The sequence below is a fragment of the Bidens hawaiensis genome, unplaced genomic scaffold (genome assembly GCF_021521415.1).
Source record: "Bidens hawaiensis isolate Kalapana, Puna unplaced genomic scaffold, B.hawaiensis_p1.1 tig00053861_1, whole genome shotgun sequence".
Lineage (NCBI taxonomy): Eukaryota > Viridiplantae > Streptophyta > Magnoliopsida > Asterales > Asteraceae > Bidens > Bidens hawaiensis.
Window position 1 is genome coordinate 40,976 of NW_027499679.1, and position 23,536 is coordinate 64,511.

Here is a 23,536-nt window from a genome sequence, read left to right on the forward strand (position 1 = left end):
ATATACATATAATAATCATTAAATATCTTATAGGTAAATTCACCAGCATGGTCTAACCATTTTTTAATCGGGTAATTTAAACCTTATTTATTGAGCAATTAGTTGTCCATATGACATATTATGACTTGATAATGAGCATCCGTGAGACATCTAGGTGCATCAAATCATCAATTACGATAATAAAGTGTCTAAATGGTCCACTAGAATTATGTATAGCCCTTCCCTCCCACACACACACACAAATATATATATATATATATATTCATGTATTATTCCAACTAAAAGGCTGCTTGTTAGCCTCTTAATGATTTATAAGAGGCTATCTTTGAATCGGTTAGTGGTAGAGTCGGTGGCAAATTTTGACGAACGTTCCATTTGAAAATAGAAGTAGATTGTTTCACATCGCCTCGCATCAGTAGAATCACTGCACTCACTCCCGCCACAGTCAGTATTAAGTTTGTTAACGCCATTTAATCTCTCGGTTTTCAAATCGGATGCTAATTGATAGTTTATAGTTACGGTACAGTTGCAAAGACAGCGTTTGGGATTGATTAACGGCGGCGAAGCGACAGCTTGAAGGAGAAGAAATCCAAAACTGAAATTAATGGGAGCACTTCATCAGGCCTTGTACTATTGAAGAGATCAAGGAGGCGGTGTTCGATAGCGGTTCAAATAAGGCGCCAGCTCCAGGTGGCTTCAATTTCATATTTGTAAAGCGATTATGGAATGGTAGAGGAGGATTTTTTTCGTATAGTTTTTCCGTATTTGTGAAGCAATTCTGGAATTTGGTGGAGGCGCCTTCTCCTTCTCGTAACGAGCACACGATGTTCTTTTTTGTAGGTGAAACCACTCAGATCTGTCGGATGATACCCTATCCCCATGGAAAAGATTAAACTCTAACCTAAGGACTAAGTGATTAGACCAATAGTTATATAGTGTTTCTTCACTTCTTTTTGTGCATAAAGTTATTTTAATATTTATTTGTTTATACCTTCAAAATATAACATCTACTATCTAGTATAAACTTCGGCCAATTGGGTTGGTGGTTGCAGTGACGGATCTTGAGCATTTAGTATGGATGGGCCGAAAGTCACGACAATAAAATATTTTTTTCCTATTTCTAACTATCGGGTCGGCAATTCGGTTCAGGTTGGGTCAGACAATAATTCCAAACCTTAACATACCAAATTGAAAGAAATACAAAATGGTGAAATGTGAATTACCGAACCTGGTCTCTGCTTACTTCTGTTGACTGTTTCGGTTAATCGATTTCACTCCCACACGAGCCAGTTCTGAACCTCATGCCTCAACAGACAACGACAGTGCCCAATCAATCGATTTCACATCCAAACGATTACATCAAATAACTTCCTTGCTTCTTAGCTTCTGTTCCGAACCTCGTAAGTCAGTAATTCACACAACGGCCATCGCACAATGGAACCTCCATTTGTGGTTGTGCTCAAGTATCAATCATATGTTACGGTTGGATTTTGGGCTTAATGTTTAGTTTTTTTGGGTTTGGGGTTGGTCTTATGAGTTTTATTTATTAGCCTTCATTTCTTTATCTTTACGTTTATTCCGTAAACGATTTTTGATCTTCGGCTTTAAACAAACTTTACATTTATAAAAATTCAAACCTGGCCCGGACTTAAATAATATGGATGAGCCGGACTCAAATAACTTGGTTGAGCCGGACTCAATACACACATATATATATTCTTGATTTTTTTCGAAAAAAAGACACTACCGAGTGAAAAACGTGACGGTGCCGCGGCCCGGTTCGGCCCGTATAAAGATCCGCCATTGGGTGGTTGGTCTATTGACAAAAACAAATCCTTTAAATTAAAAATAAAAATACCAAATGAGCCGGGAGACCTTGCGTTAAAGTCCCTCAAATGACAGAAATTTGCCGTTGTAAAAAAATCTATTATAAACTTTAATAAATTTTATAAAAATACAACGCATTTGATTCAGCTTATAGAAAAATATATGGTAACAAGATATTTTTGATCTCATGAACCTTGAATTATTTTATAAACTTTCTATACGCTTAAATTAAATTTTTTTGTTTGGGCTAATTTGAGAAGGCTATTATTAACCTCCGGGTAAAACTGTGAAGCCTGATTCACAATTAATACCCATACCTACCCAGTTACCCGTCATTGATCACGTGATTTAAGCCTCTGACTATAGTAAAGATTTTTTACACACAACTACACGTTTGCAGACTCACAACTCATAAAGTAAAATACACCTCTTCACTTGTAAACTAAACCTGACACACGGACACCCTTTTCGCCTGAGATTCTGCCGCCGGCACCGGAATATCCACCGGCGGAACTGCAAACAAAACAGCAACCACTTCAACCAACTTTTCACCGGATTCTCAAATCCGTTATTATAACAAGGTAAGTAAACGTTACCTGATTCTTATCTTATGATCCTTTAAACGTCATCAATCTACAAGTTTATGATTTTGTGTATTTATTCGGTTTTTGTTATTTATGGAATTGCTTTCTGTATACGCTTTAAGCGTTCATTACTCTTTAGGGTTTAATGTGATGATTGTTACACACAGAAAGGTGAGTGCTTTCTTTGGTTTTCTGCAATTTTGAAGCGCTTAGGGTTTTTTTATTTTATTTTATTTTATTTTATCTCAATTCATTCATATTTAGCTTTTTATTTAATTTATGGTGTGATGTGTATACTTCCATCGGAAATTTGATGTTTTTTGGGGAAAAATAAGGAAAATAATGTCTAGACATGTATTTACAGTGAATTGACACAAATATTTTGCTTTTTTATTTTTATTTTTATTTTTCTGGTTTAAAGAAAGGAATAATTTCCAGTTTTATATTTTTTAAAGAAAGGGTTATGTAAATTTAGTATGTTTTGTTTACTAAGTTTAAAGTTTAAACCAAATTTAGGTGTATAGCCATTTAAATGGTAGTAATTGACTACATTGACTTGGGTCTAATAAGGCTCTTTTATTTGATTTGAAATAATTTTTTTTTGACATTTTAGTTACAGATTACCGGTGAACACCTTTTTTTGAATGCTTTTTTGGGCAGAGTTAAATTGAATCTTGTGTTAAGTAGGAAAAGGTTTGATGTAAGTATGTTATGAGCATGTTGAATTGATGGTTAGTGTTAGTTTGAAAATAGAAGTTTGACATTGATCATAAAACATCAGCTCGTGATTCTTGAAACTTAAATGTCGTATTTGTAATTTTAGATTACCGTTATTTATGTTTTCTTTTTCGTTTTTGTGATTCTTTTGTAGATTTTGACAATCTGTTACTTATACTATAATACCATAGAAGAAAACGGCTACCATGGGAAAGGCGTGTGAAGAATGCACTCAACACTGTCTCACGATGCATAAAAAGGATAGAGATCCAAAATCTATCGTGACTACATTCTGTAAAGTCATGATGGGTGACGATTATTCTAAAACTATGGTATTTAGATTATTAATTTCTTCACATCATTTGTTATTTATTTGTTGCCCTTTGGATTCTTTTTGCCTCAAATGTCATAATATATCTTACTTCTTGATAAAATATGTTATTGATAATATTCATTTGTAGTTGCTACCTCCAAATTTTGCGTGTCGTGTAAAAAATCTGGTTGGCAAGACAACACAACTAGAGGATTATTATGGTGTGAAATGGGTCGTAGAGTTCACAATGATTGATGACCGGGTGGCGATTGAAGGAGGATGGAATACTTTTGCATTAGAACACGGGCTACAAAAGGGTGATATTTTGGTGTTTCATTATATAATGAAATCTCACTTTGTTGTCTTGATGTATGGATCAACTGGATTGCCTGAAACTCGCCACTTTGGATCACTTAACCTCATGACGAAAGAAAATAAAAAAAGTAATAATAAGTTGACCATGAATGGTCAAACCTCATTAAAAGTCAATGCCATTTGCAATAACACTTCACATGAATCTTCTTCTAAAGTCGAACCTGTTGTTCATGAAGTGACCAGTGTGAAGGCAGTTAATAAAAAGGGAAAGGAGGCCATGATGTCACCAATTGAGAAAGAAATGAATGTCTCAGTTCCTGATTACGTGCAGTCCAAGAGTCCTACAACTGTCAAGCCATCAAGTTTGGTTGATAATAATAATTTGCAGCCGGTGGTGGAAATGGAATTAGATGGTGGCCAGAAAAACAATGTGGTAGTCAGTGGTGGCAATTTAGAGGAAACTGAAATTAACAGGGTTCAGAAGTCGGTGGCATCAGATGGCAGCCTGAAAAACGATGTGGCGGCCAGCGGTGGTGGTGGTTCAGATGACTCTGTAATTAAAAGAATTCAGAAGCCAATCTTGGAATCAAACGGTGGCCAGAAAAATAATGTGGCAGTAAGTGGTGGCGGTGCAGATGAAACTGAAATTAACAGAACTGAGAAGTCGGTGGAATCAGGTGGTGGCTGTAAAAACAATGTGGCGGTGAGTGGTGGTGCTGATGGAACTGAAATTAATCGACTTCGCAAGTCGTTAGAAAAACGAATAGATACGGCAGATAAGAAACGTAAAGAAAGCACTGCGGTTCAGAGTGAAGTCACACACAGCAATTCTGTGCATAAGAGGTTGAAGCCTACTAATGCTCCAAGTAAGTTACTTTTTATTAGTTTGACTTTATTGGTCAACTCTGTTATTCATAAATTATGAAATTTACATAAAGATCGTCAGAAACCGTCTTTTTAACATGTCTCTTATGTTTAAGCAGCAACACAAGGCCAGCCCGTTAAACGAGAGCCCTCCTCTGGAATCTCTCCTAAACCAATGGGTATTTTTGTAATTTACACACTTTGTTACTGTTTTGTATTCTTATTCATGGTGTGACTGCTTGCTAACATTGAACAGATAAATGGATGGAACGGGCAAAAAGGGAACCAATAATGAACCGTGGCTCTGGTGGCTCGATAAAAGTGGAACCAACAACGGACCATGGCTCAGGAGGTTTGATAATAAGGACACCCAAACCCGAGCCGGAGGACTATGACGAGACACCCTTATCTAGTTCCTCCAACACTCCAATTTCTGCAATTATGAGTAGCTACCAATACCTTGTATGTTTCCTGTTAACCTATATGTTCAATCTTTTATAATATGTTTTGTAAAACATTTAAAAAAGTTGAAACGGTTATATGCAGGACTTGCCGAGTTCTGTGAGGTGGAAAGAAAATAAGGTGATTCTTCTCAGAAATGGGGCGGATCGATGGCCGGTTTTGTATCAATGCAAGTTTGGTATAAAGGCGTTGACACAAAATTGGTCAATATTTGCAAAGGGAAAAGGGATTAAGCCGGGAGACAAATGTGACTTTGTGCTTGTAAGTGCGTCAACTAATCGCTATGCTTGTAACGTGTATGATGTACACGTTACTCGCCAGTGAAATGTTAACTGTGGCACTATGGTTTTTGGTCTTTTGCACTCTGGCTTTTTGTAAATTGTAACTAGGTTTTGGTGGTTGGTCTGAATTGTGGAACTAGATTTTTGTGGTTTATAACAATCCGACCTTTTGGTTACTTTAGGCCGTAAGGGGGCTTTAACTGTCAATAATTTGCAGCTTGCACAGTAAGTGAACATCCGATGTTTGTTTTTCTTTCTTCCTTTGTTTCTTGAAGCAGTGGTTTCAGGACCTTCAGCCTTTTCGGCTGTTTTGTTCCGTTTCTACAACACAAAAGGAAGAACTACACCACCAGTGAAAAGAAAATAGTTAACTAAACCAAGGTCAAAGCTGAGAGAATGGTCTATAGAGAAAACTAATTAGAAGTCATAAAGTTCAATCAAGAACAAGCATATTAACACATCACATTAACATAAATTGTCATTAACAAGCAAATGACATGCCGACATGGTGTCGTCGTCATTTTTTAAAGTTTGCCTTTCACAAAAAAAAAAATAATAATAAATTCCAGTGTTTATCCCGTGCTGGCAAAGCAGTTTTAGCTCTGACAGACGGTCATCATAAATGTCAATAACTGAACTTCAAACCCAGTTCTGCAGTTATTAGTTGTAACTTGTAAGACCCTTTTGGTTTCAACTTTTTGAGTAGCTGGAACATGATCTTGTATGGTCACATATATTGCTGAAAGTAAACGTTTAAAGGTCTGTCTTGCTTTCATGTGAAGTTTGCAACACTTAAAAAGAGTTATTGATTGTTTGAAGTGATTTTGAACTCATTTACTTGTATTTTGAGAAGTGAGAGAAATGAATGTCTTTAGTTCTCATGTCAGCATCTTCATCATTTATGTTGGATGCTAGCAACACTTGGAACAGTTCTTGCTTGGTGTGTGTATATATAGTGTATTACTATATACGAACATCATCGATAAACGAATTTACACTATTACATTATTTGAAATCTGTAGACATTACTGGTTACGCTTATTTTTTTCTTTAGAAACCTCCACGGTGTATTGTTTATTGAAGGCAATAATCCTGAGTCTATATCAATATCTTTCATACTGTCTTATTAATGACATGTTTAAGTGTGCAAAAGCAAGGGTAAGCTTTACGGGCTTTAAATCATAAAACAAACCCATCTCCTCTCATGTGGGTAGATTGCCAAATTATAATTCAAGGTAAACCTTTATCATAAAGAATATATGTTTTGAAAACATAAATGTGTAATTAATTATTATTATTACATATAAATGCATTAACTCTTCACTATTTTATTAAATCTTCCATCATTTTTATTCACTCAAACCTTCACCAATTTTATAACTCACATGCTCAATGACTAATTTCTCAAACGATGATCTCGGGATATTCATACCGCAGAACGATTCCGATAAAGATACTTTTTTTTTCCAAACGATAGTAGCATACAATTTTACAAAGATCTCATCGAGCAAGCCAAAGAGAAAAACACGACAACATCATCGAGCATTCCTAAAAGGAAGACACAACAACGTCATCATCAAGCCAACCAAAGAAAAAGACATGACAACATCATCGAGCATTCCTAAAAGCAAGACACAACAACATCATCATCGAGCAATATAATTGGCCGGAGGATCATCTATTTAAATTTTCGTATTTTAATTTTTTTAGTTTGAACTGTCATATTTTATTTTTCCGGTTTTCAGATATGTTATATTATTAATTTTAATGATATTTTAATTTTAATTACATTTAATTGTTTTATTTATTTTAGATTATAAAAAACAAAAAACACAAAATGTTCTAGGATACTTATGAGTAGGTGCCGCCGGTGATTTGGTGGTTTGTGGATACATAAGGGTAGAAACAAGATAGCGTTGCGGGATTGATCGGTGCATGGGTAATACCCATGAGCGTAGAGACAAATGCACGTCTAGTTTTTATGAGACAATACTTGTGTATAACGACAATCTGCTAGTAATTTTTAGTTTTTATATATTTAATAATATACAAAAACAAGTAGAACAGTGGTATAAAGTTAATTAAAATCTAACAACACCAATGACCAAAATAGCAGGGCCAGCAATTAAACACCTATTTAAGAAACGATTAAACCTGTTAAATAAAAAAAATACACAATTTATTTTTTAAAATATTTAAAATTAGTAGGGCTAAACTCCATCATTTCTTCTTATTAGTAACTTGAAACATACAACTATATATAAAGTAGTTAAACGAGTCATATTCATGTTTGATACTTGTATTAAGCGTGCCGTATCTAACTTGCAGGGCCGTCTCCGAGAATTTAAATGCCTCGACCGAGCCGAAATAAAAAAAAGGCTCGCAGGCCCTAACGAGTAACTAGGGATGGCAACGGGGCGGTTTCGGGGCGGGGAATGCCAATCCCATACCCGCCCCGGTTTATAAAACTCATTACCAAAACCGTCTAAAAACCCGCGGGGACTAAACGGGGAATCCCCATCGGGGATTCGGGGAAAACCGCGGGTATTCGGGGAACCCGTCTAGCATAAATGGTTTTTAAACGGGCTAAATTCCCCGTGGGGATCCCCATTTAACCGTCGGGTTCACCGTTTAAAACCCGATTGTAAGAAAATGATACAAAATTACAATACAATATTAATACACAAAAAGTTCAATATCCAAACACATTACACATACAAAAGACATTATTAATACATAAAAATGTTTATTTCTCCCATCACAACGGAAATTAACTTCATGATTGATCCTTCTTACACGTCCATACCGCACCCATTCAACCATTCAAACACTTGTCACGCCGGATTGCTATGATAATCAAACATTAACATATTAATTGGAAACTATATAAGAATCAATGTTAAACCATATTAAAATGTAAACGATAAACCATATATATATGTATTACCTCAATACCATCGTCACAATCATATTCAATAGTTTGGCAATATGCCTCGGATTCTTCTGAACAAGTTGCTATATTCATATCACAAAAGTCAAAAGTTTATATAGTAGCTAAGTTAAAAATAAAAAATAAAATGTTTGTTTACCTTTGATTTCATTCAACAACCAACTTTGGGCGCACATTAACGCTTCCAATGTTTTTGGATGAAGACGGCTACGATGTGGACTTACCAATCTACCACTTGTACTAAAAGCGGACTCGGAAGCAACGGTAGATATTGGAATCGCCAATATATCTCGAGCAATCTTTTGCAACCTTGGGTACTTGACACCATTTGTTTTCCACCAAGCTAAAAGGTCAATCTCAGTTTCTTTTATCCAAACTTTCTCTTGTAGATACAAATCAAGCTCCGTTGTGACACCTAATATATAAATAAAGTTAATACAATTAATGAATAAAGTTAAATTAATGTAAATAATAAGTCATACCCGAATATAAAAATTATATTTAATAAATAATATATTATATATAAATATAAAAATTATATTTAATTAAACGGGTTTTAAACGGGTATACGGGGCGGGTATACGGGGCGGGTACAGGCTATACCATACCCGCCCCGAACCCGATTAACTTAAACGGGGAAAACCCGAACCCGGACCCGTCCCCGATTAAGTGTCCCCGAACCCGCCCCGTTCGGGGCGGGTTTCGGTTTTCCCCATCGGGTTTGGGTTTTTTTGCCATCCCTACGAGTAACAAAATAAAAAGGTCCGTAAGATGATTAAGATTTATATCTATTTTAAAAAAAAATTAAAAAAAATATAAAAATAAATTAAGCGACCCCGAAAACTAAGTGCGCCGGCCAGTCGTCAAGGTTGCCTGCCAGCCTGGCCTGCTAACTTGTTTAACACAATATAATCTGTTTTACCAGCCATAGTAAAAGAAAAGTTTTCTACCAAATGCAAACCAACATGTAATTCCAAAAAATTAGACGGACTCAAATTGAACCTTGTTTAAAGATTAAGGTCACAAACTAGAAACTTCGTCTATTAAATACGAACCAGGTTTCTCCTTGTGCAAGTCAAGTGCAGAACAAAACCAAACCCAAATCTCACCGATCAATTGACAAAACGGAAGCCATGGAAGGTACAGAAGGCACACAGCAACCGCACCTACTGCTCGCTAACAAGCTATTCCTCCTCACTCATTCCGACGTTGACGATATCGAGAAAGTCCGCCTCCGTGACGAGGTCATGACAACCGTAGTGGCCGACGGTAACTAACTATTTCCACTGTTATTTGGTTAGATCTTATAGATTTATGTGGAATTAGGTTTATTAATATGCTCGTTTGTGTTAATTTTGATTTGGAAGATATGGCGCCGTTGTACGAAACCCTAGCTGCGGATTCGGTACTGGAGCTTGACCAGAAGGTTCTAGACTCGATGCGTGTGAAGATTGAAGAAGAGCTTAAGAAGCTCGATGAGAAGTAAGTTAATGAGTCTCTTATTGTACGGTATATAGCATTTTTGTATGTATGTATATGTATGTATATACAATGTTGTAGATATGCTTGAATAGGTTGAAATGTAATAGTGATTATGGAGTAGAATGGATGCTTGTAGGAGGAAAACTAGTTGTGTTATTAGCCTCAGAAGGTTTATATCGTGTATGAACTAATGTAATTGCTAAGTAACTTAAGGAACCATGACTAACAGCGGATAGTTTTGTGAAGTTTGTGATGTGGATAGGCTTGAATAAGTTGAAATGTACGGTTTAATCTGGTATAATAGTGATTATGAAGTAGAATGAATGCTTTTTTGGAGGAAATTAGTTGTGTTTCTAGCCTCAGAAGAAGGTTTGTTACAGAAAATGCATAAACTAATGTAATTGTAAGGTGACCAGGTCGTGAACCGTTCGGCGGGAAGTTTGTTTATGTTCTTTAGTTTAATAAATGAACGGGAAATTGAACAAGAAATTTCGTTCGATTAGTTAAACAAATGAACATGAACGTAGATGCATATTCAGTAGCTATAGGAAGTTAGGAACTTCATGTCCATGACTTGCAATATGTTATTAAAGCAAATCCTGAAAGAAAGTCGAGAGAGCGAGATTTTGCGTGCAGCCTCTGAGATGTAATGTGCAGGAATTTTAGATGCAGCGGGTACAGTAAACTGTTTGAAGCATGTTGTTTCACTACATCAGTACACATTCTTTAGTTCCCGCTGAATGCGATGCCCTTGTATCGTTTGTTGCTGATGAAAGCAAGTATTGAGGGTGTGAATTTAAAGGATATAGCTTTCCTTATTGTATATAATAAAGCTTAGATACAAGTTTTTTAAAACTGTCTAGTAGGATGATCATGGGATAACATTGTATTGTATGATATGCAACCATATTAGCAATTCTGTCAGCTTGCTGGTATTATCTGTAATTGAATTATGTCTATACTTGAGCCCTTGTCATGCTTCGAATACAAGGGCTATTACATATGCTTATACTGCTATCACAGTACATTAACTTCCTGTAGATAGCATATATAGATTAATAATATAGCATTTGATCCAAGTTTATGGTTTGAGCTAATGATCTTGGTCCATTGCAAATAATTGCTAGTGCCAGATACAAGGCAGCCACATCAAGTATCTAATTTACATTACACGGGACTTTGTTATTGCATTTTGGTTGATAGACACATTCTCAAACCTTTCAATGTTGAAGCTGTATAGGCCATATGATTCTAATATTTAGCCATTGTTTTCTGTTTCTGCTTTCTTTAGAATAGCTGATGCTGAAGAAAACTTAGGAGAAAGTGAGGTTCGAGAAGCTCATTTGGCAAAATCTTTGTTCTACATCCGCATTGGTGACAAGGTACAACGCTTTTAGTAATAAGTTGCGTAAATTACTAAATTCTATACTTTTTACTAGCTTTAATGTGCTCAAGTTTGTTTCGCACTTTCACATCTTTTTAAATGCAAACAGGAGAAAGCACTAGAACAACTCAAGGTGACAGAAGGTAAAACAGTTGCTGTGGGCCAAAGAATGGACTTAGTATTTTACACACTACAAATGGGTTTCTTCTACATGGATTTTGATCTTATTTCAAGGAGTATTGATAAAGCAAAGAAGTGAGTTTTTTAACTTATTTTAACTATCCTATTGTTCTTATTCATTATATTCCCTTTATTTAATTCTCATAATTCTGATGACAGCTTGTTTGAGGAAGGAGGTGATTGGGAGAGAAAAAACAGACTGAAAGTTTATGAAGGCTTGTACTGCATGTCAACCCGCAACTTCGAAAAAGCTGCTGATCTGTTTCTTGATTCCATATCAACATTCACTACTTATGAAATTTTCCCGTATGACACCTTCATATTCTACACTGTTTTAGCAAGCATTATTTCATTGGACCGAGTTTCTCTAAAGCAAAAGGTAACCGCTATTTAAACTTTAAACTCGCATGAGCAAGTTGTAAAAAACAAACCAATAACAAGTGTTATTTATTATGCAGGTTGTGGATGCACCTGAAATTCTGACAGTTATAGGAAAAATCCCGTATTTGTCAGAATTCTTGAACTCTTTATACGATTGTCAGTATAAAGCATTCTTTTCTGCTTTCGGTAAGTTCATGTTATATGTTATCATCTTTGATAATCCATTTTAATACCTGTTTGTTGATGATTTTCAGCTGGGATCACTGAGCATATTAAGTTGGACCGCTATTTGCATCCGCACTTCCGCTATTACATGAGAGAGGTCAGGACTGTTGTCTATTCTCAGTTTCTGGAATCTTACAAAAGCATCACTATTGAAGCAATGGCAAAGGCATTTGGTGTGACTGTTGACTTCATCGACCTGTAAGTAATTTATGTAACATCTAATTTTGTCATTTTCAAGTTTCCCTGTATACTTATGAATGGGTCAAAATTTTCAAATCATAATATTTACGGGTCAACAGGGAACTGTCAAGATTTATTGCAGCAGGGAAGCTTCATTGCAAGATTGATAAAGTTGCAGGAGTATTAGAAACCAACCGTCCTGATGCAAAGAATGCTCTGTATCAAGCAACCATCAAGCAAGGGGACTTTTTGTTGAACAGAATCCAGAAGCTTTCTCGTGTTATTGATCTTTAAGTGTGCAAGGTTTATCACAATCGTTTTCTCCAATTTGGAACTATGCTTTAGTCTCGCCAATTTCGTCTTTGTAGTATTTCTTTGTAGTATGCTTTAGTCTCGCCAATCATGTTGATCCCATGCGATTACATATATGTGTGCTTCATGGAAATTTTATTTGACACTTGATGAATGTTTGTGTCTGCTGCTCCCTTAAAAAAGACGTATTATATTTAATTTGTTAAGATAGATGAAACATCAATGGCTGTAAACTATGAGAATGCACCGCAACCATAATGCTCCTAATTATACTCTTATAGACGCGCAGCTTTCTTTCTTACGAATGTATACCAATCATCCATGACAGATATTACAACATGCAGAAATGCCCTTTTTTTGTTTATATGAAAAACATTTTATGGTCACTATCACATCAAGGTTCAACTCGCTAACATGTTTACAACTTTCACAGTCTGTTTTAAACTACTAGCAATTACGACCCGTTTAGAACATTATAAGTTAATAGCAAGCTATCATGTGTGTTTTTTTTTCCTGCATTCTTGCCAAAGGAGTTTCATATCTTGGATGATCACATTCACTAAAGCCCAACAACCAAAATATATTGTAGTTATATTACCCTATTGGTACATGCCAATTAAAAGCAAAATACAAGTAGGGGTGTGTTTTCTCAATTTAGGAGTCAAAATGATTCAAAATCTAAAGAACATGTAACAAAGTAGCATAAAGCTTTGGCCCGTGGACCTTCTAAAAGGTTTGATATTGTTTCAAGCTCTCTATAGTCTCATAAGAATGAATAACATATCACAACCGCCAAGACCATTTTGGATCAGACTTGTCATCTCACACTGCTACAAACCAACAAAGGAGCCTAGGCCCCAGCTACTATGATTTTCATAGCAACAATTATCGCTATCGTAACAACAGTTTCTATGACCAGACCAGCAACCCTATATAAAAGTAAAAGTATTGTACAATGGAAACAAAAGTATCATATAAAATCCTAAACCAAACAAAACTTTGGTTCGAGATTGTTGAAGCTGAAACAAAAGAAAATTTTACATCATCTTGTTTTCGAATCCACATGGAGAATGTATGGCATATTGTTTAATGTTTAGGTACGAAGAAAACAGAGCGGCCCATAGAATAAATGGCTAAGATGATGGCCAACCCATTGATTAATGGCCAGGATTGCGCCAATTGCTTGTCACCTAAAACTTATAAAAGTCAAGCATGGAACAATATGCATATTACATAATATATTGTAGTCATATCTGAACTACAATTATAAATCATTTGTAAGTACACAAACCAGTTTCCAACTTTCATTTGTTTTATTTGGGCCCCTTTTCAAACCAGTTTCAAATTGACATAACCATCAGTTTGTCCAACAAAATTACAAGGTAAAAAGAACCTCAAAATTAACTGTAGTTCAGTCATGCAATCTTATCTCATACATTAATCAGCCGCAAAAGAACTTCAAACTGAATGCATCTATGCTCATCATTCTACCAACCAAGGAGTTTGAACCGGCTCCCAATCGGTTAATTCTCCCTCTTTGAACCAGAGAGCTGTCACGAAAACAAACACAAATGCAGCACCGTCATATTCGAAACTAAATTACTATTTTACCCTTCTAAAAATCATCTAACATGACCAACTCGCTCTTACCTATCTCGCGCTTCCCATTTTCAGGACTGTCACTCCCATGCACCACATTCCTGTTCCAAAAACCATAACAACGTTAGCTTATTCAACAAGAAAGTAAAACATATAATTGCATACAAGAGACCAAATTATAACCTTCCGGTTTGAACAGCAAGATCCCCTCTAATGGTTCCAGGTTCAGCTTGAAGTGGATTTGTTGCTCCAATTAACTTACGGGCCGATGCAACTACACCAACTCCCTCCCAAGCCTTGCCAATACATAAAGTTAAGATTTTTAATCAAAACTAGTAATCCAATTAACTTCTAATAGCCAAAAAAATTGTATGCAAAAGCACCAAGAATCATATTACCATACATACAACCGGACCAGACGTAATGTAGCTAATCAGCTTGGGGAAGAAAGGCTTGGAACTCAAATCCCTATAATGCTCCTATAAGATTTCATCAATTAGATTTTAAATGCTCCAAACATCAGTTACTATTCAATACTAATCTTCTTAAAAAATAATAAGAAATCCATATATATATATATATATATATATAAGGGATATTTTGAGAACCATGTTGAGTTTTAAGAACTTAAGAACTCAATTCTTGATCACACATTTAATTAAATGGATTGAAATATGTGGTGACTAAAAAGTCAAAGTAGAAGAGAGAATAAATATGTAAGTAATTGCACTAACTTTTACTTACGTTACACATATGTAAAAAGTAGACTCGGTGCGTAAAAAAATCTGTAATTTTTTAACGTGTATATGTATCCTACATGTATTACGCATGTGTAAAAAAAAATAAAAAAAAAATAAATTCTTACATTGAGTTCTTTCGGTTCTTAAAAATCAAACTGGTTCTCATTTGATATCTCCCCATATATATATATATATATATAACAATTAACAAAAAATTGAAAAGAAACCTCTGCCAATTGTTTAGGGCATTGAAAAAGCTTCAATCCTTTCAATTTAAATCCTTTCTTCTCAAACCTAGAAATGATATCTCCAACCTGAGATTAATAACTGTAACAATTAACAAGAAATTGAAGCTAATTAATCTGTTATGAACCTTAATTGGAAACTTACAAGTCCTCGTTGAACACCATCAGGCTTAATCATAATGTAGGATTCCTCTACTTCCTGCAATTGACAAAACGAATTAGGGTTTCAATTTGCAGCAATTGAAGTAATGAATAGTAATAATAATAACCAAGGAAGCCATCAAGTGAGGAAGAAATATGCGAGGGGTTTTGCTCTTGACGGCATGAGTAAGTGAAGTGGAGAAGAGAGGAGCCGGTGACTGGAATGCAGCTAGGTGACGGTGGTTGGTGGTTTTAGGTGAGTAGGATAAGTTAATATTAATACCGGTTGAAGATGATAATCGGATGGTGGATAGTGACGGTGTACATGGGGCCCTTGTTAATGCCATCACACTCTCCATTGAAAGATATTGAAATGAAGAAATTATGCAGTCACTGTTGTATTATGCTTTCTTTTAGATAGGCCAGAATTATAAAACTTATATATGGTGGTTATATTTTCATCTTATATAGAAGTTTTAATATTTGTATGGTATTTTTTGAAGTTTTATAGAAATTAAGCCACCAAATTGAAAATAAGAAAACACAGTACAGTAGTAGTAGTGCATCTTGGACTTCAATCAAACCTTTCGCGGTTCCTGGCCATTTTTGGATTTTTATAGACCAGTTTGCTTGAAATTTTTGAAACTTTATAATTTGGTCAGAATCTCACCGGAAACGGACCAAGATCCGACCGGAATCTTGCACAAAGATCGTGGAATTGCCTGGAAGGCAATGGGTGCTTTCCTGCGCCTCGCCTTGCCTAAGGGCCTAGGCGCGCGCTCAAAGGGCTTTTGACAACATAACCTTAGCAGTTTTTTAATACAAAAGTCACAATGAAGTTGAACGAGCGTGCACTCCAAACTTCATAACTCGCATCTATAATTACTATGACTTCTCATTTGGTCTCTAAGTAATTCAAAATAGCTTGAAGACACTAAAATCATCAACAATCTCAACTTCCATAATTTCTTTCTATGGAAGTTGAAGATTGATTACAATTGCTTTCCATCCTGTCAGTCCTAAAAGAATACCAATCAACACAGTATACACACACACACACCCTATTTTTACACACCAAATCAATAACTAGTTTATTTTTCCTCCCTTGTAATTCAAGACACACTAACACTCAGAGTCAGCTTTAAACTGGCTCTTATTGAAGCTTATATTGTAACCAATTTGGCCTGCTTAGCATTTCCAGCAAGAAGCAGCCACAATGGGCTTTGATTTCCACCCGAGAACCAAACAACCCTTTTCCTCCATAATAGTGTACCCTTCACAAACCTCAACCTTAGCCAGCCACTGCTTAGCCTGAGCCGCCAACTTAACCGGTGCAGCCTGAAACCCCGCCCGGCTCATTCTCCTTCGCCACTGGTCCACCCGCTCGTGCCTCTCCACCCTGTTCGGCCCCTCGCAACTCACTATATTCTTGATCTCTTCTGCAAAGTAAAACTGCTCGATTTTAGCTCGTCTAGTGTCGTATTTAGGCAGCATTGCATCAAGTGCATCAAAAATTGCTGAATAATAATACAACGCCTCCATAAACCGCCCAAGAAAAAACGGCCCGTTATGGCTCGAATCCTGCTCGACAAGAACCAACAGTTTTGGCGAGAGTCCGTGTATTATTTTTAGAACCGAGTTTAACGCTCCCCGGCTCTCTTTCACCACACAGTGAAGCTGCAGAATACTGTTAACTACTAAAACTTCATTTTCATAAGTTTGAATGTCTTCGGGTTTAAGCTTTTCCAAACTAGTCTCCACATATGAAAACTCCAAATTTATACCAAGTTTCTGTGCATAAGATTCTAGCTCGTCTCCGATGACGTGGAACCGGTTAACACATGCTCCAACCGCAGTGATCCTGAGGCGGCGTAACGACTGTCCATGACGGTTAGCCAGACTGTTTAACAACCCACGCCATTGGTGTCCATGTGGCAAACCAAGGGTCATCCCAAGGTCAACAACATGCACAAAACTCTCTCCCTCAAAGGCTTCCAATATTGTTAAGTTGGCCACAAAATGCCCAAACTTAATATGCAGGCAAACTTCATAAACCAGGCGTAAAGCTTCTTCTTTCCTTTCCGACCCGATTACGTTTAAGTTTGTCGTGGGGGCCACCAGCCCGACCGTGCCAAGCGGTTGCACCAAAGCTAACCGGTCCGTGAGCCCCTGCATAAAACATGACGCCACCCTCTGAAAAGACGAACCGAAAACAAGTGCATTGGCTCGAAGCTCGGCTAGCAAGTTCGTTGCGTGTGCTTTGTCACGACACGCGACGGCTTCTGCACACGAGATTAATAACTGAACAAGATGCATACCGTCCACATTTCCCTCGTTTTTCATGGGCCCGGTTTCTGACATTGCGTCTTCAATCGCTTCGGCTTGTAAGTATCGTTGCGTGTACGTCCATACGTGGTCTCTAAACCGAAGCTTTGGCAAGCTGCTGGTGCCGCTAGTACGACGAATGGAGACATTAACTCCATCTAACAGACCAGTATCCATAACGGTTTGAGGCATGCTCACGGTTCGTTTCATCTTCTTTTGGCTGCATGATTTGTTAGACAAACTAAGTAGGTCCCAAGGGGAATTGGGATTGTCTATAATAGATAGATAACATTGGGCACAATAAGGAGATATTGAATGATCTTGACAAAACTTTGTTTCTTTAGTATTGGTATGTGTCCGAACATCATCTTGTTTTCTCTTTGTAGCACAAAGTTTGAATCTTGAATCGACTCCGTGAACGCCTTCTTTAAGATGATTGTATCTTTGGTTACTATAAACTGGATGTGTGAACACACATGGACCCATTTTGAGCTTAGATGTTTCTGCTAATGTTTAGAAAAGATTTAGTAAAGCTCTGAAAAAACCATAAGCCCGGTGAAACAGGCTTTTATAGAGGTAACGTCATCGTTCTTGTTATCATAGTATTCTATGATTTTTTTTGTTCATTTTTTGATTGGTAAATGCCTTATGAATTAATTATGATAAAGTTTAACTTCTAGTGATATTTTACAGGAAATACGGCTAGCATATTCCAATGTTTTTGGCAAGTTACAAATTTTATATGCTTTTAGCGATCCATATATGTAACATACTTGCTTGTTGTGTATATAGTGTTTGTACAAAGTGTTAGGTTTAAATTTCTGTCAAGTAGTCTTTAACAATTCACATTTCAAATCATATACAGCTGTGATTTAGGACTATCTAAATCTGAATGTCGTCGTCATCATTATTGTACTCAGTAAATTCCACCAATAGCAAGGCTATGGTAAAGTCTGAGATGTAGACAGCCTTACCTCTACCCCGAAGGAATAGAGAGGCTGATTCCGGTGAGACCCCCGGCTCGATAGTAGTTTTGCATCAAGCTTTGGACATAAGGCACATAATACTCAACCACTGGGACACCGGCCGATTGGTGCGTGTACCTTGTCTTTCGGCTATCAACGCGACCACATTATGCCTGATTAATCTTCCGCCACTTTTAACGTTATTTTCACGAGATTAGGAAAATTATATCAAAATTAGTGCAATTTCACTCTTAGCCACCCGAGGGTTCACACATATACACATTATATGGGTGCACCGCAAACAAGGCGTCTAAATCTGAATGTGGGACGCTTATTAATATTTTGGTAAAAAGAAACTCGTTTTTGTTATAATATAATTACTGATTGAGTGGTTGTGTAGGCCATTAATGTCACTATACTTAGTGTTAAAAGTTCTATCCTATATGTCTCAAATTTTAAATGAACAGGGCATGCTGCTTATGTGAAAGAAAAGAATGTAATTACTCATACATATGTAATTTCTTAGTATCATAATAGTTTATATAGTTTTGATTTGTTAACAGCATGATGTCTCCAAAATGCTAGGATAGGAATGAATTATGGACATTGTTTGCTCCGTCCAGTTGTCGTGCTTGCTGACGTATATAACCCCCGCCCCAATTGGAAGAGTCAGCGTTTTACTTGAAAGTCAATTAGAGTAGCTTTCAGCGTTAAAAGCTATGTTGATAGAACATGCCTGCATGTATATATGTTTATGCTATGATCTATTGTGCATAAAATGATAAAAGTCTAATAAAAGAATTTGTCTTTAATTCAAATACATTAATATATAAAACAGACCACATAATTAACCTCAAGCCTGGTTATGATGCTTTTACTTGTATGCCATAGCCATGTTAGTCTGAATTTTGAACTGTTGGGAAAAAGTGATTTTTGTCTTGAGAAAACAAAACATCAAGGTTTTGGTTTGATGATGTGCCAAAAGTATGAATCCTAGGTAACTATATTATAACAAAGGTATGAAAGCTAGGAACTAATCAAATAAATATAATGCACAGTTACATAAAAATTCATTAGATTCCTAGTTATAAGGTTATTGCCGAAAGGTTTGTAATGCCCAAATGCATATCGACAAAAGGCATTGTTGTGCATTGGGTCCCACCGATGTAAACGAGAATGGTTCATATTTTTAGTGTTTTGACTGTTTTTTGTTTGGCATGTATCTTAATTTGTTCATGAAGATTGGTAATTTGGTATTGATTACCATGGGTTCATAGATAAAAATAAGTAAAGGTTTTGTCATTTTGATCTATATAGTTTACCTTTTCGCATTTCAGTTAGTGATATTGAAGTGCAAAAGTAAACATAAAAATATATCTCTGGATTATTAAGGACCTAAGGACTTATGTTCGAATGATAGCGAGTGGCGGTGCTATGATGGTTTTTTGGTGGTGGTGGTGGTGGTGAAATGTTTGAAACTGGCGGCATTAACTGTTTAACAGTGCAAACTGCTATACACACTCTTTTGTCTTTGTTTGAAAAGGTTTTGTAATTGGTTTCATTTTGTAATGTTTTATGTATCCAATCTTGTTCTGCTACTGGAAAGCCAATCATATTAGTATATTATTATTTCGTTACAAACTACAGTTCAGAAACATGGTAATGGCCATTTATTCAAACAAATAATATATTGACAAAGTAACTTTTTTTGTTAATATATAGTCTATCTCTTGCCCATCTTAATCAATGGAATATCCATGAGGATACCTTTTGTTCGCTTTTTTGGATGGTGAGTCATGTTGATTATAATTTATATGTGATGATGGGTGAGATATGTTGTTTTACTTTATAGTAATCTCTCTTCTTTGCCCACAAACTTGTTGGGAATTTCAGTTCAAGAGCGTTACTTGGCATGTAAGACTAAGTAGCATGATTTAAGGAGTAGATAACTGTTATAAACAATGCTCAGATTTAATTGTTAGTATAATTATCATGTTCTATTATTTAGCAATCCTAGTTGTAGTCTAAACGTGATAGGTTAGATTATAAATACCCGTGCTTTGGGGTTTAGAGATTGTAATCTGAGCAATTGAGTTTTGTGAAGTTTCTCAATAACAAACATGTCTGAGTTTGTGTTCGAAACCTTGTACCAATTCCATTAAAACTTGGGGTGTAAACCAGCTTATTCGGGCTTCTTTAACATATGAGATCGGGGTCGAGTTCGAGCTTTATTTCTGAAGTTTGAGCTTGGCTCGTGTATTATTTATTAATAAATTTATAATTTATAATTTTTATATATATTTATTACAAAAATTTCTATATATAACATAAAAATAATATTATTATAGTTTTATATACAATAATAATTTAAATCACTATATATCAAAATATTATTAAATAAAAGTTATATAAATAATAGGAACAATACAATCGTGTTAGCTCTAACTTAAAAACTAAAGCTCTAGTTTGGGCTCTTTTATTAAAGAAGTTAATATTTAGACTTGAGCTCGCTCATTTATCCTTGGTTTGATTTGAGCCTTTAGTGAGCCAATTTCGAGTAACTTGTGAATGGCTTGATTCACTTACACCTTATCCATAACGTATACTGTACGGTTGTACCGTATTTTACATAATACCGGATTAAAGCATAACTATTACTGAGATAAATTGCCAACACATTTAAACCTAGTACCCGCTAAACAAGAAAGTATTCCTACATTGGAAAGTTATTAGTTATCGGTCAAAAGATTGATACACCAAAATCTACTGGTCTATCTAATAATACCTCGTCTCTTTTTCTCTCTTTTAAGTACAATTGATTCTTGATGCAGTCTTTTCTCTTTGTTTTATAAAAGAACCTTATTTATACATTTGAATAATTCTAAATCTTGATAGTATGTGTTTTTTTGTTTCCTTGAGCTACAAGTTACTTGCATGCTTCGAGTTTGAGTTATGTATCGGTTATCGGTCCCCAAACAAAATACAGATTCAAATATCAGTCGCAATATCGGTACATATATTACTGGCGATATTGACAGATATTTAATCGAGATGTGAACACGGAGTAAGATTTCATCGTAAATCATGTTTCAAAATTTGACACTATTGAGTTTTGACTTTTAATATTAAATGTGCATATAAATTATGTGTGATACTAAAGTTACAGATATCTCACTACGAAAACCGATATCTCAAATATCAATCATTGACCGAGATTCGATTTTTTTACCGCATTAACCGCATAGGATACAATTCATACTAAATATTATAATCACATATGAAATCAGCGGTTGTTTCCCTCTATGCGGCACATTTACAACCACCCAAATGTTTCTTACATTTGTGTTTTTTGAATCTTTAGGCAGCATATTATTGGCTTTATCAGCAAACAAAGATGAAATACGTTGTTGTCACGTTGGTGCCGACTGAATAATAATATGTTTGCACTCGTCATCCTCATGTATTGACTAGTAAGGATTTAATTGCTATCCTCATGATCAGTCGGTTGCCATAAGGTTGAACCAGTCTCATGTCTTGTACCATCTCAACCACAAATGGGCGTGTCAGCAATGGCTTAATTAAGTTACAACTGAGTCAATGCTAGTGATCAGATTTTGTATAGGGAAAATTACCAAAATAGGCGGGTGCACTATACAAACGTGTCTAAGCGTATTTTGGGGTTGTATGAGGAAGTGTGCTTGGGCTTTAGAGACACCTGCTAGTGTAGAATCAGGTGCTTACCAATACCAACGCACCGAACCTTCTTTGTTTACCAACGCATCGCACCTTGAAGGTTCTATACGGACTTAAACAAGCTCGGCAATTAAATCGAGAAAGAATCTGGTCATGAATGGTGTGAGTATGAGTAAACACATCATGTTACATTTCACTTTCTTCCTTATTTAGCCAAGATGGAGTTGTTAAGCTGGTGCATTGTGTTTTGAAGGATTAAATAGCATAAACTATGACCATGGGAGTTTCTCACACAACACGCCACATGGACATAACACGCAATCTGTGGGTTTGTGTTTACTCTAACGAGTTCACGATAGGTACGCAGATTTTGATAGTCAGTCTGTGTTTGGGTTGACCTGACAAGTTCACAGGTTGACCCGCTTAGGTTTTTATTTATTTAAAAAATGTGTTTTACATCATGACTTAAAATCGGTAGCGGATCTAGAAGGAAAATTCAAAGGTATCCCTAAAAAATTTTAGACCTATGAATATCATAAATTTTGCTCGGGGTATCCGAATATACATAAAATGGAGAAGAACAAAAAAATTGCACTAAACTTGCATTTCACCATGAAAGTTGAGGGATATCCCGAGCCAAACACCTCTTGGACTAGATATGCCCTTGCTTAAAATGACTGGGTAGTTTATGCGAAAATTTAAAAGATAAAAATTGAAAGCAACATCAAGTTTTATGGTTTAAATCAAAACGTACTATTGTACAAGCATTTGTATATTTTGTTGTAGAAATGTAATTTTAGAGTATCAATATGCAAAATAAATAAAATAAAGTTCCATGTCAAATGTATGTCTTGGCCGTGCCAACCGGCAAAACTTGTTTGGTATTCGGGTTCATGTGTTTGTCATGATTGCCTTGTTAAGCCCAACTTCACGTCCACAACAATTTTTTTTTTTTACAATTTATTGTATCAAATAAACAGAATGATGTACAAAGTCGACATTTTTGCATGTGTTCTTTTCGAAAACTGTTCTATGGTATTCGTCTATTCGATCACATATAATATTTGGACATCATTGTACATTGACATTGTCAATGTATTCCACAAATTAAAGTTCATAACAGTACTTGTGCATTTGGTACTACTGGATCATAGTTGCAATTACAAACATGAGTGACACTCACACACAACCGAAGGTAACAAGATAACAGCCTAAGAAACGCCATCTTGGCATGATTATTGGCACGAAGAAGGGCGAAAACGCGATGCAAGCTAACAACAAAATAGCTGATGAAATACCATCATCTTCAAAACAAGAAGTACTTCTTTTGAACTTGGGTGTATTGCTCTTGTTGCATTTCATTACTATTTG

The 23,536-nt window shown here is 35.9% G+C and overlaps 3 protein-coding genes and 1 pseudogene across 3 annotated transcripts; 2 read left to right on the plus strand and 2 right to left on the minus strand.

The window, feature by feature from the left end:
- Positions 1-4,057: 4,057 nt before the first annotated feature.
- On the plus strand, positions 4,058-5,450 carry LOC143600251 (uncharacterized). Its single transcript, XM_077077995.1, has 4 exons — positions 4,058-4,622; positions 4,740-4,799; positions 4,877-5,082; positions 5,167-5,450. Exons 1-4 carry the CDS (start codon positions 4,058-4,060, stop codon positions 5,404-5,406), a joined length of 1,071 nt encoding a protein of 356 aa, XP_076934110.1. The 3' UTR covers positions 5,407-5,450.
- A 3,980-nt stretch (positions 5,451-9,430) lies between these two features.
- On the plus strand, positions 9,431-12,439 carry LOC143600258 (26S proteasome non-ATPase regulatory subunit 6 homolog). The gene is made up of 8 exons (XM_077078000.1): positions 9,431-9,582; positions 9,681-9,795; positions 11,087-11,177; positions 11,289-11,434; positions 11,519-11,738; positions 11,818-11,926; positions 11,995-12,163; positions 12,265-12,439. Exons 1-8 carry the CDS (start codon positions 9,447-9,449, stop codon positions 12,437-12,439), a joined length of 1,161 nt encoding a protein of 386 aa, XP_076934115.1. The 5' UTR covers positions 9,431-9,446.
- Positions 12,440-13,759: 1,320 nt separating this feature from the next.
- Positions 13,760-15,541, minus strand: LOC143600259 (nucleoside diphosphate kinase 2, chloroplastic-like). The gene is made up of 7 exons (XM_077078001.1): positions 15,311-15,541; positions 15,187-15,240; positions 15,024-15,110; positions 14,455-14,535; positions 14,240-14,352; positions 14,108-14,157; positions 13,760-14,007 (listed from the first exon to the last, which is right to left on the minus strand). Exons 1-7 carry the CDS (start codon positions 15,539-15,541, stop codon positions 13,940-13,942), a joined length of 684 nt encoding a protein of 227 aa, XP_076934116.1. The 3' UTR covers positions 13,760-13,939.
- An 822-nt stretch (positions 15,542-16,363) lies between these two features.
- LOC143600260 (GRAS family protein RAD1 pseudogene) lies at positions 16,364-17,997 on the minus strand (annotated as a pseudogene).
- Between the last annotated feature and the right edge of the window lie 5,539 nt (positions 17,998-23,536).

Bases quoted from the DNA above. Each gene is read 5' to 3' on its own strand.
- LOC143600251 (XM_077077995.1), top strand. From the start codon at position 4,058: ATGAATGTCTCAGTTCCTGATTACGTGCAGTCCAAGAGTCCTACAACT. The intron at 4,800-4,876 runs GTATTTTTGTAA...AACATTGAACAG, and splicing joins AATCTCTCCTAAACCAATGG to ATAAATGGATGGAACGGGCA. The intron at 5,083-5,166 runs GTATGTTTCCTG...GGTTATATGCAG, and splicing joins TGAGTAGCTACCAATACCTT to GACTTGCCGAGTTCTGTGAG.
- LOC143600258 (XM_077078000.1), top strand. From the start codon at position 9,447: ATGGAAGGTACAGAAGGCACACAGCAACCGCACCTACTGCTCGCTAAC. The intron at 11,739-11,817 runs GTAACCGCTATT...TTTATTATGCAG, and splicing joins GAGTTTCTCTAAAGCAAAAG to GTTGTGGATGCACCTGAAAT. The intron at 12,164-12,264 runs GTAAGTAATTTA...ACGGGTCAACAG, and splicing joins ACTGTTGACTTCATCGACCT to GGAACTGTCAAGATTTATTG.
- LOC143600259 (XM_077078001.1), bottom strand. From the start codon at position 15,541: ATGGAGAGTGTGATGGCATTAACAAGGGCCCCATGTACACCGTCACTA. The intron at 15,111-15,186 runs GTAAGTTTCCAA...TATTAATCTCAG, and splicing joins ATGGTGTTCAACGAGGACTT to GTTGGAGATATCATTTCTAG. The intron at 14,158-14,239 runs GTTATAATTTGG...TTTTTGGAACAG, and splicing joins CTTGCTGTTCAAACCGGAAG to GAATGTGGTGCATGGGAGTG.